The sequence below is a fragment of the Manis javanica genome, chromosome 3 (genome assembly GCF_040802235.1).
Source record: "Manis javanica isolate MJ-LG chromosome 3, MJ_LKY, whole genome shotgun sequence".
NCBI classification, from domain to species: Eukaryota; Metazoa; Chordata; class Mammalia; order Pholidota; family Manidae; genus Manis; species Manis javanica.
In genome coordinates, this window is record NC_133158.1 from 199011327 (window position 1) to 199029992 (window position 18666).

An 18666-nucleotide genomic window follows, 5' to 3' on the forward strand; every position below is an offset into this window, starting at 1 on the left:
CTGGGGAGACTTCAGAAAACACTCCCTCAGGTCATTTGTTGTATTCTGGGGTTCAGCAGAGAATCCTGGCTGAGAAAGTCTTTGGGCTAAAGCTAAAACAATGGAAGAGCTAAGAATAAAAATCTCATTACCTGCTAAAACATGAAGAAATATTTTCAGTGTCCTCTCCTATTACTTCCCAAACTTAAGCATTTTATTTTAAATCCTATTTATTTCCTTCTTCCTGCTGCCCCTTTGCGGATTTTTGATGAGTAAGATTTGGCATGATCACAAACCACCAATTTTATTTAATGATGAGCAGCTGACCAATTACAAAAAAAAGTACCTAAGGGCCATGTTTCCTGAAAGCCAAACTGTGGTTTGCAAAAATGGAGGCAGAAGTCAGCTCTTCCTGAAATGCTCAGAATCCACATTTACCAAAACAGAAATAACTTGAAGAGAAATACTACTCTCTGTTCACTAACTTCCCAAAGTCACACACTAAACTGAAAGAGTCTTCTAAAGTAGGACTTCTCTCCATTTCTGATGAAGAGCCAGTATCATCACCTTCTTTTGAGGAGAAATGTTTCCTTCTCAAAGAAAAGGAACACACAGAAACAAGAGGTTGTCACTAAAAACAGAGAGATTTCATACTGTTAAACTCAGAAACGCATTCTTGAAAATACTTACACTGAAGGTTCCCCTGGCTGTTCCTAAGGCAACAACTGAGGGTCTCTGTGTCTGGGTGGGGTGGGCAGAGGGGCTGGGGAAGATGATAAGCAAGAGTAGAATATGGTGTTTGTGGAAGAGATGAGAGAATTCTCTTCTACAAAAGGCATCATCAACACCCTTGCTCTGGAAAAACAGATCTGCAGTTGATGGAAAAACCTTATAGCTTTCCTTGTGGGGTAGATTAAACCCTGAAAAACATGAAATTATTGCAACTGTGTATGTGTATATTTTATAGTTTATTTTCATAAAAGGTAACAAATCAGCAGTATAGGCTGCTTCTGATTCAAACTGTGACCCAAGCTTCCCTAATACCAGACTCTACGCTCCATGCATATTAAAAACTTATTGGCAGCAGAAATGCACAAACATTTCAGAAAGTGGGGGCGAGTTAGGGACTTAACTGTTGAAATTCGACAACAGCTGCACGAGTCTCCAGAGAACTTCTGCATCTAACAAACATTTCTTGCATAGCATAGAATGGGTTAGGCTTTGGGCAGTGCTGGGAATACAAGTGCCCAATTCCAGGCTCTTAAAGGACATAGAACAAGGAGTGTCCATGTTAAGAAAAGATACATATTCACCTCTTATATGAAGTGATTAAATCCCCTAAATACCAAGATATTTGACTATGGTTATATGATACCAGAATTAAATCAGAAGTTTGCACTGGAATGAAAGATTTTTAAAACCTCATTTGCAAGGTCTCTGAGCAGAAGCTAACACATTAGTGAAATGATCTTTTATGCCAGCCTGGGAAACGTACAGCATGAGTCTAGAACAGCTGTCCTGGGCAAAAGTGTTCAAAAATCTTAATAAAGTCAGAAGGAAATATTGTAGATCAGGATATTATGGGATATTTCTGTTCAAAGAAATGCCACTGTTATTCCTTAAGTGCCAGAGAGGGAGATTTCCACAGCCAGCACATTGCTGGTTCCAAATAAGCATGCTGAGGAGAACAGCAGTGGAAAGGAATGAACACATGCGACAAGAAAGTCGCCATGATCCAGTGGTGGGCAAGGAGGCCTCACTGCCCATTAGGAGAGCTTGAAGTGGACTCTGTTCACACGTCCTCCATGGCCTGAGAACTACCCATTAAGCCCCATGCTAGGCCCTCAGGGGACAGTGACATCTGTTCTCCAGGAGCGCCCAGGCAGGTGACTAGAGAATGACAAACTGTAATCACAATGCAGGTGATGAATGCCATGTAGGGAGCTGACCAGGGTTCCACTAGAGAACTGAGAAGACAGTGTCTAACCATCACAGGGGCATCTGGGAAGGCTTTCTAGAAGAGGTGGCATCTACCCACAGCTGATGCTGCCACTATGATCACCACTTCTCTCCCCCCAGGATCTTGCTAGGCACGACTGCACAGCCCGGCATTGTGCTAGACACAACTTGCATGCGTTAATTCACTTGTTCCCAGCTACGCTGCCATTCCACATAACCTATGAGAAGACTCAATCTCAGGCAGGTCAAGTAACTTACTCAAGGTCATGTCAGTACTAAACCCATTTTGAAAAGCCTGCAGAGGCTTGTGACCTAAAGTTCTTCTGAGTGGCTGGAACAGAATACACAGAGAACTGAAAGCGATGGGAGCCAGCAACACTCAGGGGACAGGATCATATGCGAAAGGCAAGGGAGGGTTACAGAAGGATTTCAATCCCATAAATTACAAGTGAATGAAATGCCACCACTCCAGAGAGAGGCCTAGGTTCCAAAACCAGCTCTGGCTGTGTGCCTACTTGCAGTTTCTTAACCTCCCTAAGCTTGTCCCATTTTTGGTAAATAAAAAGGACACTTGTCCCTAGTGCCAGGCTGTGGGGAGGAAGAGAATGAGTTCAGAAGGCCTCTCAGAGGCTGGTGCACACTGGGATCACTAGCCTTGATGGAGGGTTTCCCACACCTGGCACTTGGTGAGTAACACACTCCCTGAGGTCTCAGTTCCCTTAGCTAAAATGCAAGTACTTGTGGATAGGCTGGGTTGCTGTGAGGTTTAAATGAGATGATAGGTGGAAAGCACTCAGTGGTGTTGGAGCAGAGTAAGCACTGAGTAAATGAAGCCCTGAGCACTGGCATTAGGCGTTTCTGAGTGAGATCTCAATGCTGCTTCCCAGGGTTACATCATCACTAATGAATCATTATCTTTCTCAAAAGACCACAAATACATGATGTCAAAGGGGGCAAATGATAGATATAAATGCAGTACAGTATCCTGGATTGGATCCTGGTATGAAAGGACGACATAGTGGAAAAACTAGGGAAATCCAAATAAAGTCTGTAGTTAATAGTACTGTGACAATGTGAATTTCTTATCTTGTATGAAAGTATGATGGCTCTGTGTAAGATGCTAACAGTAGGGGAGGCTGGATAAAGGGTCTTTGGAAACTTTATTCTATCTTTGCAACTTTTCTGTATATCGAAAAGTGTTTCAAAATAAAATTTTTATTTTGCATTTCAAAATAAATTTTTGATTTTAAACAATAGATTGGAAAATGAACAACCTCAAACAAACTTATTAATCACTGAAACACTAAAGGTCTTTTGAAATTATGATCACACACTTAAAGGCATCCAAAACCCCTAAACTTTTGGTTGGTTCAATGACAAGAAAAGGTTTGCGGGAGTTACATTTAAAAATCATCTACACTGCCCACGTGTAACACAACAATCATGCTTGTTGAAACTGTTTTAAGAAAGGTGGGCTTTTCCAAAAAGATCAGTTCTGTTTATAGATAGATCAAGGTTAGAAAACTTTTCCTGTAAAGGGCCAGAGAAAACGTTTGAGTTTTGTAGGCAATAAGGTTGGTCTCACAACTACTCAACTCTGCTATCATGACAGTACAAAAATAGTGATACACAAAATGTAAGTGACTGAGTAACTACGTTCTATTAAAACTTTATAAAAACAGGCCACAGTGGGCCACATCTTGCTGACCCCTGGATTAGAGGGACCGGATGAGAATCCATTTTGTAGTGGAAAGTTCAAGGAGATGAAGCCGATGACAGCAAACTCCACTGGGCTTGACAATCCCTGTTTCCTCTCCTCCATCCTCACTGGCTGTGGGGCATGGGGTTCCTGTTGTGTGCCAGAAGCTCAACTACACAACACCCAGGTCTTCCCTGCAGGAGACGCACTCTTCTCCAATTGCTCACAGTCACCTCTCATGCAGCAGGGGGACAGGCAATATTTCAAGCCAGCAATCAAAGCAGTAACTTGACCACACTCGAGAAAAGAATCTTCCACAGGACTGAGTGGGCAAGGAGAAAAGGAAGGGCACTGGAGGAAAGCACTTAAGCACAGATAAGATGGGGCCTTTTGAAGTGGCCCTGGCCATGCTGACCACTCACTCAGTCCTCACCTTGTAGGGAGCTGAGAATTCTGGGTGTTTTCTCTCCTTAACAAGAAAGGACGCCACCATCCATTCATCCTCCATCTGACAGTTTCCTCCCAAGGGGAACACTCCTTGGGTTTTGCCAGAGAAGTGCTATCCTAAAGCTATATCTCTAACGAACCTTTCCCTCAAAGAGGGCTCCGTGCATCCCCCTCGTTCTTCCTTCCAGATGATCAGAGGAATCAGGTAAGAAGCTGAGCTTTAGCTTGCTAGCTGACCAGAAAAGGAACTGAAGTTTAATTTCAGAAAATCATGGGATTTTAGAGGTCTCAGTGTTGTGGTCCTGCAGGATAACTGACAGGAAGGTTTCTAACCAGCTCAATTCTTACATGGAAAATGGCTGCCAACAAACATGAGAACTGAACTCGGAAAACGGGGGCTACCAAGCACAGCTTGAAAGGGGCACAACGTCACTCTGCTGAGCAGAACCCCCGGGCCACTTCCCAGGCTGTTTTTCTGGGTTCCCCGTTGTGACAGGTAAACTGTCCACACTGCTCAGAATAACTTAGAGAGAGCTGCCTGGGTCCCAGAGGAACCCCTGCCCTGGGCATGCATTATCCCAGGGCTCCCAGAGGCTTCTACAAAGCAGTCCCTCCACAGAGGCTATGAGAACAGCCCCACGCCAGGTCCTCCCGGAGTAACTGTGCTGTGTGCTCAGAACAGGGCAACTTCAGGTCACATCTAAGCTTCTGCAGTGTTACAGAGGCTACTTCCCTGAGCTACTTAGTGATGAGATTCCATAAGTGATCGACCAGGAAGTTAAGCTCCTAAGGCCCCTGCCTGCATTTCTCTATCAAAACATAGCCAACCGGTCTATGCACAGCAAATGATAAATTATAACAAAGAAACAATGAAACTAAAAAGAAAAACAAAACTGATGAACAGAGTTGGGTTTTTTTTTGTTTTTTGTTTTTTCCTTTTTAAACAGTAGAAAAGGTACTACGAAATTCAGACATGCATATTTATTTTGTAAAGTCAACTTTTCATTGTGGGATTTTAAAGTTATGTGAACAATCAACATTCTGGCTTGAAAATAAAACCTCCGAATTTCAGAACCTGTTGTTACAGCACAAAGGAAGACATGAATTAGACCACAAGCAAGTGCCAAGTACACAATACAAACACCAAAAATACCCTCGTAAGATGCGAGGGACATGTCTGGAGGATATGAGGATGCTCGGCAGTCGCAACAGCATAATTTCTATACAAAGTCGGAAAGGAGATTCGAGTAAATATACAAAAGTTACACACCCAAAAATAAATGTCCAAAGACATTTCTGGTCATGTGGGTCCTGTGATTAGCTTCAAGAGCCTTACTGCAGCTGAAGGGAGACAACTGGACATCATGTTACTCATAAAAGATGACGCATGCTGCTCTGCTGCAAAATTTCAAATCTCCAAGTGTCCTGCTCTGTTTCGGAGAGGGTCGTCCTCTTCCCACATTTCAGCCAAACATGTTGGATGAGGAAATGGGCAGCGAGCAGATTCAAGTGTTTATTCCCCTACATAACAAACCACAGCCATGTGACTTACTGGAGGGTCGGGGCTCCCTCTTCAGAACAAGGGCAATGACAGCCGGCAGCCACGGTCATCTCACTGGGTCTCAGAATCAGGAGGAAGCTACAATTCACACAGTTCTATATGCAACCAGGTAAGCTCAAGCCTTGCAGTAACACAAGTCTAGCGAACTTGGGGAAGATATATCAGGATCAAACACCACGTCTGTCCCTTAGACGTACATCTTGGGGCAATTTTGCTACCCTTTTTGTGCCTCAATTTCCCTGTCTTTAAAAATGAAGATTTACCTTCCCCCACTGGATTGATGTAAGGATTAAAATCAATATCATTTGTAAAGCACCTAAAACAAAGTCTGGTAGCCCCAAAAAAGTAATGTTCCCTGGTCTTTGACCCTGAGAAATGCCAGAGGGTAACTATCTAATCAAGCCTCCTCTGTAGAACAGCCCACCAACCACTGCCGCAGCAAAAGCTTCGGCTCCCATAAGCCCCCAGCTCCCCAACAGAAGCCCAAAGGAGCTGACCTCTGAGCAGAATTTTAAAGGCTGCTGTGGGAGCAGAGCAAGGCAACACGTTCCTCCTGCTCATCTGGCCCTGTTCTTCCTTACACGTGAGCTACCTTAGACCTCAGTCTTTCTGAGCCCACCTAGGGACTCTGCTGCTCATGTAGGTGGGAGAGAGAGACTGGCTTCCCGTTCATTCTTCTCAGACCTCAGCACCAGAGAATACGGCCTTCCATACAAAGGCCCTGGCTCCAGCAGCCATCCCAGTCCATGCAACCTGCTGCATTCTGTTACCAGGTCAACCAGAGAAAAGGAGCTGCCCTTATTAGAATATGGTCTCTCTACTAGCCAACAGATGCTGCTAGCTCCTACGATGGGCAAGTCATCCCTTCAGGTTCAGTATCATCCACTCCTGATCTCTTTTTAAGTTTACAAAGCTTTTTATCTCTCCTGTCTTACAAAAACAGTAGGGATCCATTTTAGTCAAATAAGCAAAAAAAAGCGGATGTGGAAAAAAAAATATTTTTAAAGATAAATTCCCCATTTTCTTTTGATACAATAATCATAATAAGAGAGGTAGAAATACAAGACACCAACTTCTAGGGGTTAACTGACGGCCCCTGCCCGACAGAGGCTGGGAGTAGTAAGATCAAGAAGTGATGGAGTTGAGGAAGTCCTCCCTGGAGAGGGGGAGGAGAGGCAAAAAAATAAAGAAAAAGAGAGAAAGGGAGGAGGTGAAGACAGTGTGCCTGTGACTGCTACCTTACAATTTCTAGAATGTGCCAAATTTCACAGAAATCTGTTAAGAAATTAAGATTATTCTTCTGAACTTCAGTACATTATTCATGGTGTGCTGTGGTATACTAAGCCACAAATCAAATTTAAGGGGTACTTTGGTATCTCCCAGCAAAATCCCTCAACTTCCTGAAAAGCCATCAGGGGATCAAGAGACAAATAATTAAATGCCAAATAGCTGCCTATGGAAACCTCTATTTGTTTGCCCAGTTTTAAGGAAGGGAGTTCTTTCATTGACAAGAATAAAAATGGTTACCAGTGGGTGCACACACAGTCTATGGATGCCATGCAGAAGGCTGTAAATGGGAGGGGGAGTCTACTGTCTAATGATTTTAAGTAACTAGCACTAAGTCTTGGTAGGTACAAATCTCTGCCACACAACAGTGGCTCCAGCAGCCCCTGGGATGCCTGCCTTGAGAGCATCTTAACATTCATCGTAAACCAGGCCGAGCCTCACTTCAGGTGGGCGAGAAGGATTACTGCCCCCATGGCCTGCCAGAGCAGAGAGTGAGTTGCACTAGGGGGGAACGGCCTTCCCAGCTCCTCGGAGCTATTCTAAGATGCTGCCATCTTGAATGAGGGAAAGTGCAGGCAGACAAGGTGTCCTTTTTATTTGAAATCTGTAGAGAAAGCACAGTGCAATGCCTGAGCATTTCTTCCAAGAGATTTTTCTTTTGTGGCAGGGAACCTAAAAGGATTACTTGTCAAGGTTCGGTTCCATCATTTACAATTGAAGAAAACCTGTTTAGAGAAAACTACTTTATTGGGGGAAAAACAAATGACTTTGGAACATTTGAAATACTTTGACCTATGATGTAATGTCCTCCAAGGAGACTGAGCTAGTGATTCTTCACTGGCAATAAAGTCACCCACCACCTTACTAAGTGTATAGGTAAGTAATAGCTCCAGATTGATTGACTGCAATGAATAAAACCCACAAGTCATAAACATCAGCAGAAAACTGAAGAAATCCAATTCTGCTATGTTATTTTCTAGCTGTCAGAGGCTACGGTGTCTTTACATTGCTGCCTATATCAAAATCTGAGCTGCTGTAGGTTTTCTTCTGCAAATTCGCTGTCTGATGGCTGAGGTCATGGCATTTCTGTAGAACAGAGCCACTTGGGGTCCTACGTGAACCACAGACATTTGGACTCCACTTTTCAGGACCTGAGATAAGGCAAGTCTAAGTTCTGGAATGGAGAGTCACGGCCCTGGATTAAAACTAGGTAACCAAGGCACTGCCTCCTTTTTAAAGCCCTGGGTAGAGTTTCAGTGACTCCACAGCAACTCTGGTTTGATTAAAAGGAATCTTAATCAGCATTTACTCAGATCCTACTATATTCAATACTGTACAACTGGTATGCAGAGATGATGGATTAAAAAAAAAAGAAATGAAAATATTACACACAGAAGAAAAATTAAATTTACAAATGCTAAGGAAATAAAGAAAGACGTTACAAGGTGAAGATGGTGAGATCAATTCTGTGAAATTCTTGGAGGAAGTTTTTAATCTTTCTGATGAAAAAAGGGAGACAGATCAAAACCCAACAGAGTTGCCTAAGAGGCATTCAGTGATAAACAGGAAGAAATGAGAGTTCTAGAAGGAAAATATTTTTATAAACACATAATAATTAAAATGGGGAATAAAATATTCATTAATAACTACATGAACATCACTAAAAAGTTCAAAGACTGTAAGGCCTAATTGCCATCATAGAGAATTTTATGCTGTATCTTAGAGTGAGGGAAAGGTTAGATGGAGTTATGTCTGGGATGTCTGTGTCCTCCTTAAATTTTTATGTCGAAACCCTACCCTCTCCCACGTGATGGTATCAGGAAGTGAAGCCTTTGGGAGGTAATTAGATGAGATGTAGCCTTAAGAGTGGGGACCTCATGAATGGAATTAGTGCCCTTATAACAGCCGCAAAGAGGTCAGCAGTCCACAAATTCGAAGTGGCCTCTCACCAGAACCCAGCTTTGCTGTCACCCTGTCCTTTGAAATCCAGCCTCCAGAACTGGGGGAAATAAATTTCTGTTTTTTATAAGCCACTCAATTGAGTATTTTTGTTACAGCAGCTCAAACTAAGACAGATATACAGACAGGCAGGCAGATGGAGATATGGATACAAATACATGGATACACAAACACTATACCATTTAACCATCAATGCTAAATATTAGCCAATACTAGATGACAGTATTTCCCTAATGTCAAGTTCTTGGGTATAGATGGAGAAAAACATTACTTAGAATCTTCCTATAGACTAGTACTAGACAAAGCTTGCTGAGGTAAAAACTCAAGTAGACCCTGAAGACAGATCAGATTGTCTTGAGTGAAAAAAGGAGAGGTCTTATTTCCCACAGGGCGAGGGCATCGGGAAGCCATACAAGGGCTACTTGAAGACAGCAAACACACCATCCCAGAATAATTAAAAAAAAAAAAAAGGGAAGGAACAGATATTTCTTATCCTACTTATCCCCATCAGGGAAGCTGTTCATAACCTACACACGCCTAGAACCACAGGGGGGAGGGAAGGACACTTCTCTGTGTCAGGGTTTACCAATCATCACCTGGGTTTATGTTAGAAACACACATTTTCAGGCTGCCCCTTCTACCTGAGTCACCCTGCTGTGGGGCCCAGCAGTGTGGCTTAACAAGCCCTCCAGGAGACCCTGATATGTGCTCAAGTTTGACAAGCCCTCCTTAACTTAATGATTAATCTGAACTGAAATATGCTTATAAGTAAAACCTTTAAAAGATACACAAGAAATACTCTATATACTTAAAAAGAAATATACATGTATTTTATCCAATGTACAGAAAAAAATCAAGTTCCTAAAGTAGAAGAAAGTCTACATTATAACAAAAATCTCCATTCCAGACTTTCTTCAATGGCTTATTTTTCTCCCTCCTATTTTGGCCCCTCAGTGTTGGAGTGCTTTTCATGACATTTAAAGATTTGTATGAATAGGAAGCTGGGGAATTCCTTACTTGTTTGATTTATGACCAGAAATATCAAGCTCTTCACGTTTCAGGCATGGACGTGCTATGAATCGAACATTGGCTATATTGTGGCTCATAATGTCACTCTTCCCCAGAACCACTATGGAGTACGGATGACTACAGTTTTCACTGCTGACTCTGATCTACGCTTACTGAAAGAAATAATTAGAGATCTGATTTTTGCTTTAAAACATACACACAGGCTAAATTCCACGCCAAGAGTGCCCAGGATTACACTCTAGGTTCCCATTGTAACCACTGTCACTGGTGCCTAGAGTACTACAGTGAAAAAGAATATTTTTATTCTGGGAAAAGAATAGCAAAAAATGACAAGCATGTTCATGTAATATATAATTTAAATCCATAATGCAAAGCCCTCAGCAGAGCGATATACGTTTATGACAACCTTGGAGGGAAAAAAATCTCATCTGGAGAAAGTGTGTCCATACTTTAGAGCTTCACTTTGATTTCTGGTTAGATTTTCAAAGTCTTCAGGTTGCCCCAAAATTTCTTCCAGCCTCTTTTAATACTTAATAAGTTCATAATGATTTCATGTGGACCCGGCAGTAACTATAAAAAGGCAAGTAATGTGAAGAATACTTTCCAGTTCCATTTAAAGTCCCAAGAATGCCCAACGAGGGTCAAAGGATATCATTATTTAGGATTTACTTTAAGCAACTTGGACTCTTTTTTAAATTTTTTAAACTTTAAAGGATGCCCAAATAGTCTCAGGCTGAATTATAAAGGTATTTTTGGATGTGATTTGATTAAGTAATCAACTAATGACATGCAATTAGTGGAGGGTTTTTTTCTTCTCTGAGCATTTGTTTGAAATCTGATGCTCTTCCGATGCTCCACGCCATCATGCATTGGACTTACATCACAGCCTTGGTTTACACAGAAAGACAAACCCTCATGCAGTCAAACCAGGTCCAGAGCATTTTGTTTGTATTGGTATCATTTGTCCTAATATACCTGAGCACACCAAACCACCCTGAGAAGGAAGATAACATCAGGTATTTCATCCATCAATTGTCAATTCTGCAGGATGCTATGGAGTAAATAGAGCAAAACACCAGCTTAAAGCTCTCAGAACTACCAATAAGTAATCTATCTTTCTATAGATCGTCTCAAGAGTCTACTGAACACCATGAATACAGTCTCTTTTCTCTAAAAGATCATCTAACTAGTGACCAAACATCCTGAGTAGGACAATGACAAACTTCCCTTGTGCAAACCCAGAACTGCCATGAAATAAACTTAACAACTTTGAAATAGCACCCATTCGCCCTTTCCACAGTGGGAACATAGACACTAGTCAAGAAAGGCCTCTTGGCGGCCCCACTGATTAGAGAACAGTGGTCCTTAGATCAAATGGCTTCAGCATCCACTGGCCATGTCACCTTCAAAATGAAGGTCAAAGCCCTCCTTCCCTCAGCACCAAAGAGAGGCACAGCTATACTTACGCAATAGATGCCCAGTCCACAAAGCCACCCCCATCCGTGAGGAGGTGGTCTCTGTCTGGTCCAGGGAGCCCGTGGACAGCTGCAGCCATAGGAGATGAGGAAGAAAGGGAGTCTAGGCTGCCGGTAGGGGTGTCTTCCTTAGGAGGGTTAGGACTGTCACCTAGGGAGGAAAAAAAAAGTCATCAATCTTCAAACAAATACTCAGAGGAGAAAAAACAACTCCACGAGTAATTATGTGGCATCATTTGATTAGTCAATCAAACTATATCCAAAAATCACAGTTACAACTCAGCCTGAGAGCATTTGGGTGTCCTGTATTTAAAGATTTTGTTTTCTTTTTCTTAAACCAAAGGTGCTTAAAATAAATCACAGGAGAAAAAATATAGTGAGGAGTGTTTCCCAACAAGAAAACACAGTAATCAAAATCAGAGCCAATGGAAAACAAAAGCCTTACTGGCAGCCCCAATGACTTCCTCATCTACAGGGAGCACAGCTATCAATCAGCGACAACCTCAGAAACACCTCTGAGCAGTACACCCGCAGGGTCCACCTCTCGCGTCCTAGTCCCCTCACAGTTCTCTAGGGCAGTGCCAGCCACCACCCAGTGCATAATAAATTAAACTCTAAACGGATCTTGTCTTTTGAGCTGGTGTCTCGCATTACAATTTAATAGCCCAATTTATTAAAATCCTGGCCATAGAGAAATGTCTATTTCCCTGAGCACATTAGGGAGGATGTTACAAGAATCAGGCCCCTGCAGTGACTACAGGGGTTGACTTTAAACCAAAACAAAAAAACAATTTTTCAAATGGGTTGCATGACTTACTCATTTACAGAAAACCATTTTGTGAAATACATTTACTATCATTTGTACACATCATAGACTTGAGTAGAAAATGCAGAAGATGGAAGACAGAGCTTCCAAGAGCAGCTGTTGGCCTACCTGGTCTCTTTTACTTTCATGGTGCTCCCAGTTTAACCATAAACGTACCTGAACAGCACCCATCCAAGCTTGGACCCTTCAGCCAGACTCAAAGCCCCTATTAAATATTAACTGCTCTGGGGTGCCCTGCAGAGGCAGCAATATTCCGTTAAGGGGGCACTGACTCAGCCCGGATATTAGAGGTGATAGGTCACAACAGTTGTTCAACAAACTTCCAGGGGAACATAACAGAATGTGAGGGGCCATACCCAGTCACAAACAGCATCTAGCTGATTCAATCTTCATTTTTCCTCAGTTCTAGGTCCTAGAAACAGAGTATGCACGAATGCCAGGAACAGCAAGGAACTTAGCGCTCAGAAAACCACCTTAGATGCGTTCCAATTTTACGGCAAGTGAAGCACGAGAGAAATCTTGGGCTCTCATTAAGCTAGATCCCAGCATGGTGACTGTGAAAACTGATCATATGAAATAATTCTTACTTAACTCCTACCCAACTTACAACTAAGGCTAAGACAAAGAGTCTCAGAAATGGAGATCTAGAAAAGATGAATTTAGAGAAGTCAGAGTTAGAGATTAATGGCTGCAAAAGGGAATTCTTTCTGGGGGCAGTTAGGAGGAAATACCAGAATGATCATGTGCAGAAGATGCTGGTAAGGGAGTTTTCTGAGCTTTTTTTTTTAAAGTGTGTTGTCAGGGAGGCTAGAAGGCATGGTGGGATAAAAGGCAAAAGAGATCTCTGTAGGCAGATCTTCTCCCTGGTCTGAATCTCCCGGAGTAAAGCGAGTAAGTCTTGCTCTGGCCCCATTCACAAATACTGTGTGATTCCTCTTTCAGTGAAGTCACTTTTTCTGCAGCCCGTCACCACAAAACTGCCTGTTGGAGGAATTCAGCCCCAAATAGATGGGCTAGTTTTCAGGCATAGAAACCAAACCCCACTGGTGGGCCACTTTCACTTCCTTTTTATTTTTGTCCTGGGATACAGTCCACTTTGAAACTAAGGCTACTTCTTCTCCTGTGCCTGGGTAGTTCAAGTCTATCCAGTTCTTTTCTGCAAATAAACCTAAGGGCAAAGGGTCAGAGTTCCAGCTTTCCCAGGCACTTCCCCATGCCCCCTAGTCATCATTAGCAGCAGTGACTCCCTTCCAAATCAACAGGGTCACAAACATAACCTCAGCACAGAGTCTAAATTAAACTCCTGAACATTTACCAGCACAGTAACTGCCCGACTTGGCTAGAAGTAGCAACATATGATCGGTTCTGCAGGAGAACAGGGTTAACATCAACAGTGAGTCAGGTGTAAGCAGCTTCCTCGCTTGAGGAGGCTGGATCCTGGCCCTCTGCTCTCTGGGCCTCATGCCCTGTCTCCAGGGCAGGGCATGACATAGCAAAAGCAGCAAATGACAGTCTGGGACCAGCTATGCCCTGACTCATTCCTACACGGAGAAACCTGTCAATGAGAAGCAACTTTGGGAAAGTGGAAAGCAAAGGTCTAATGTTACTTTCAGAAAGATGCCTGACATGAGTTTATGGCCAGATACACTAGCTCATCTACATCACCTCAAATCCTTTTCCCAAGCAGACTGACACAGCACAAACTGTCATTCAATATATTAAATCACATTCTATTAAGAGAATGTCTCTCTTCCTTTTTGCCAAACAGTCGTAATCTCAGCCTTCAATTGAAAAGAATATTGGTGGAAGGGAGTATGTTTACAAAAACTGATCAAATGAAGAGATACTCCACCCTCCTCTTTGTGTGCACAAAATTTTCTCCTTTTCTCCTTCACAGTTCAGGGGTCACTGAATCTGGGAGCCACCAGTATCAGATACATAAACATTAAACATGTACAACAATTCCTGACACTTCAGTTCACCAAAATCAAACTGTTACTTCTTAATTAGTATGAAAATAATAAAACTTCTTTTTAAAAAATACTATGTTCAATGATTTCTGGAGTAAAGAGTTTAAATCTTATGAGACTAATTTGTACCTGAGAATTAAAGTCAGATAGTCTTATCATTTTTCACTTTTTATTTCTTTGAAGTCTCACACAACCTCTTCCCTTAGGTGTTACCCTTTAACAGACATCTACAGTCAGACAAGTCACCTGTGAGTAACAAGGCTGTTCCAGGAAGTGAACAAAATGGTGAAGGACTTTGTTATGAGCAAACTCCAAGATAAGAAAGTAACTAGAAACAGAACTACCACCATCTAGAACAGAAAACTACTTCCTCACAATATCCAGCTTAATTTCCACCTTCTCCACAAACCACTTGCCTGCCACCTTTTCTGCCTCTTCTCTCCTTTTTCACAACTGCAAGCAGCAGTCAAGTTTGCACTTCACTGCCATGTACTGGTTTCATGACCTGGTTTCCATTCCCCATTTCCATTACACATTTTTTGAGGGTGGAGACCATGTCTCAGTCTTGGTGGTCCTTAGAGAACATAATGCCGTGCCAGGCAACTCAGGAGTTTTCAGGAAATACTGTGGACTCACTGGCACATGAAATATCATGAACATGGAAAGCCAATGCCTTTAGGAATTAAGAAAGGGAAAAAAACCTTCAAACCATCAAAGCATTGTTACAAAATCTGCACACAGCTTCCGATTATCACCCTCTCCCCTTTTAAACCAAACATCTCTCACCCTCTCTATTCAATCAATAAGCATTTAATGAACTTCTCTTTATATAAATCATGGACACTGAGTTATAAAGGTGAAGAATCAGGCCCTAACCCTATGGTGCTCACAGCACACTGCAGAAGCCAGGCAGGCAAAGGCAGGCACAGCACATGATGTATAAGCTGTGCTGGGATGGCAGCAAGGAGCTCTGAGACAAGGACAAAGGATACAACCTGCCAGTGGTGGGAGCGAAAGATACGGGAATCAGGCAAGAAGTATATGAAGAAATTATTGCCAGGCTTTCAATGTAAGAACCTCTAATAAGGAAAATATCAAGATTAAAAGCATAGAAACATGAGAGAATGTAGCAGTTTTTCGGAGCTACAGGAAGTTGGATCTGACTGAAGAACAGGGTCAAAAGCAGAAAAACAGAAGTACAAAGTAGGGTAACATATAATACTACAGTTTCTGAATTTTTCCTACAGGCACTGGCAAATTATTGCAAGGATTTCACGAAGTGACGTGATCCAGAGAATAGATTCAAAAGATATTCAGCTATTACAGTCGCTGGGACTCTGAATAAAGGGGAAGGGTGAGGGAGGAACCTAGACTGACCCTCAGGTTCTTGGCTTAGGGAACAGGGTGAGTGGTACAATTACTAATTGAAACAGGGAATAAAAAACAGGGGGTATATTGTGTGTGAGAGATAATAAGACCAGCTGTGGAATTCTTGGGTTTGAGGTGTCAATAAAAACAGGTGAAGCTATCCAGAGGGGACTTGGTTATATAACCCCAGAGCTCGGGAGAAAGCTCTGGGGCAGTTTTATTGATGTGAGAATCATACAGGCAGAACTGAAGTCACAGCACTGGATGGAAAGATGTTGAAATGTAGGAGAAACTTGGAGGAACTTCAGGTGTAAGGAGCAGGCCTCTCTTACTTTTGGTTTTGGTGGTGGTAGAAGTGATTAGTGCTGTTATTATGATGTTACATACAGGGAAGTGTTATCTTGCAAATATTTAGGATTCTCTGCTAGACACAGATTCTCTTAAAAATTGGGCAAAAAAGCATGTCAGAGGACATGCCTTTCATGACAGCTACTGAATTTCATCATTTAGTCTGATTTCTTCATGACTACAGGAACAAGTGTTTTATTTTCACGAGAGACTAAAACAATCTTCAAAGACTGACAAGAAGAGGGAGTAAGAACTTAATACTTCTACCATCACTAACAATTTAGAGGATGTTTATCTCAATTTTAATACACTGGTAAGTTGTGCCTCTGGGTAGTTGAACCTCATTTTGATGACGACAGACTGTTCCCTCCATTCATCTTCTGGTCGTTTCACTTAAGCAGCAGTGCTTTTGACTGTTGGAAGAAACAAGGCTGCAAGTTTTCCCTTCAATTCCATTCATTTCCTCTTTGTCTTCCTCTTAAATATACTTCCTAATTGTTAAGAAGTCAGAGACAGTTCCCTTTAAATCCCTTCCGTGCTGTTTTCTACTCAGCCTAAAATGTCTAGGCACGATATGAACCCACAGCAGCTTTCTGTTATTCCTCAGAAATGGATTGTCTCCACAGCAAAAGTATTCCATGTTTTTCTTTCTTAAAGCATCCTGGCTTATGCATTAGCAGAAGTAAGGAAGAGAAGAGGGGGGCGGGGGGTGGAGGGGAGAGGGACAGAAAAGAGGGAAAAAAGTAGCCTAAAAAGAAAAGATCTAATGTATTAGCTGAGCTTAATTCTAGCAAACCTCACAGTTAAGCACTTGGTTTCACTGGAAGACAACTGCAGGTTACTGCCACACTTCCACCAGTCCACACATACACTTCCTGTCAGGTCAGAATCACCTTAGAGGCTTCTAAATATCAAATAGCTCACCAGTAGGAGCAAAGAAAGATTTACTGAGGATATAGGCTGCACGTAACACCACAGGAACACTTTTACAGTAAAAGCCAGTCAGGAGACCTCCAGTCACGATGGCAATGAAACGTTAAGAGGAAACCCACACCCCACCACACATATGCCCAACACAGAAAAAAAACAAAAGAGAACATTTAAAAAATAAATGAAAAGATAAAACTGCACTCAAAAACTTGTTACACATATCTGTGAAACAGACAGAAAAAGGAAGCCATTTCAGACGTCAGTAGGAACACAAGCCAAAGGCCCACTGGCCCCGGGACCTATTGAAACCACAGCCAAACCAGCCAGGTATTTAAATCCTGTGGTGCCCCTGGTATAATACATCAGCAAGACACGAGGTCTGGGCAGGGGGCTAGAAGAGGGCTTCCCAGGTGCAGACTGGGGTTGGAAGATGCTCTCCAAATTAAATGGAGGCCAAAAATATATGACCATGTTCCCACTTGCATGTCTACCCCTCCCATCCCCAGGATGAGATTTATGAGCAGGAATAATAGAACCTGGTTCTGAACCGACATGGTGAATGCAGGAGGTAGAGGGAGTGAAAAGAAAAAAAAAAAAGGAGGAGGAGAGAGAAGGAGGGCTCCAACTCCTCATAACCATGTGCACACACACAAAATCCTCCCTCACGAAGGGCTTATAAATGACAATCTTTAAGAACCTGAGATACTGAGACAGTCAGCAGACTCAACAGATAAAAAAATTCAGAGATTTAGAGAACTGGAATATGGAGAGTAGAAGTGAAAGTGCCATCACTCAGGTGCCAGAAGAAGAAATGAATTAAAGGGAAGAAATATTTAAAGAAATGATGACCAATTCCTCAACATTAAAGAAACTTCAAAGACCTCAATCCAAAGGGCTCAGAGTGTCAAAGAGGGAATCAAGAAAATACTGCACATAATATATATTATTGCAAAATTTAACCATATCAAATACAAAGACAAAAAAGCATTCTGATAGAGATATTTTAAAAAAGAACCAGACTGACATCAGTATTCTCAATAGCAACACTATCATGCATAACAATACTTAAGTAGTATTTTTGAAGTATTCAAGAATTGTGAGCATAGAATTTTATAATCAAATTGCCAAATGCCATTCAACTGTCAGGCCATAATAAACATATTGTTAGATAAAACAATAGCCAAGGTTTGCCACACAAAGAATTATACTGATAACCCTCTTAAAGAAGTTTTTCAAGTATTTAAACAAAAGAATATGAGATGTTCAACAAACTTGATAATTTCTACTGCCTTCAAAACTTTAGGATAAAAAGAAAAGGTAAAAACATAACCAAAATGATCCAGAACTAAAATTCTAGAAAGTGGTGGGGGTGGAGAGCCCAGAGAGAGATGAGAGTCCATTAAGTTATTTGATATTTTTAGGGGTAGACAGAGAAACTAGATAATTAAGTTTAAAAAATCAATAGGTAAATGAGATTTTACATCCCAAAGTAGGGGCAATCACCTTAGACACAAAAACAGAATATATATCTTTGACAATAGGTAAGACTATTTGCTTTTTGATGAGAAGGTAAGAAAGAAAAAAATGTATCAAAATTCATTAAAAAAAATTATAACTGAAATTCTAACATAATAGTAATCATAATAATATATAAATGAATTAAAATTAAACTCAATTAAAAGACAGTGACTGAATGTATTTTCTAAATCCAACACTATGTTAACTTCAAGAAGCATGCTTAAAACAAAAGACAAAGAAAGGTTGATAGTTAAAAAAAAAAAAAAGGATAGCTATAATGGCAAAAGAAAGACAATGACCTTAAATAAACT

At 41.6% G+C, this 18666-nt stretch overlaps 1 protein-coding gene across 6 annotated transcripts in view; it reads right to left on the minus strand.

The window, feature by feature from the left end:
- ARHGAP10 (Rho GTPase activating protein 10) overlaps window positions 1–18666 on the minus strand; it is a 275052-nt gene that overhangs the window by 12189 nt on the left and 244197 nt on the right. For all 6 annotated transcript variants that reach the window (XM_073232593.1, XM_073232592.1, XM_073232594.1 and 3 more), the window contains one exon: window positions 11387–11546. In XM_073232593.1, the coding sequence (XP_073088694.1) occupies window positions 11387–11546 (160 nt within the window). The remainder of the gene's footprint in view (window positions 1–11386; window positions 11547–18666) is intronic.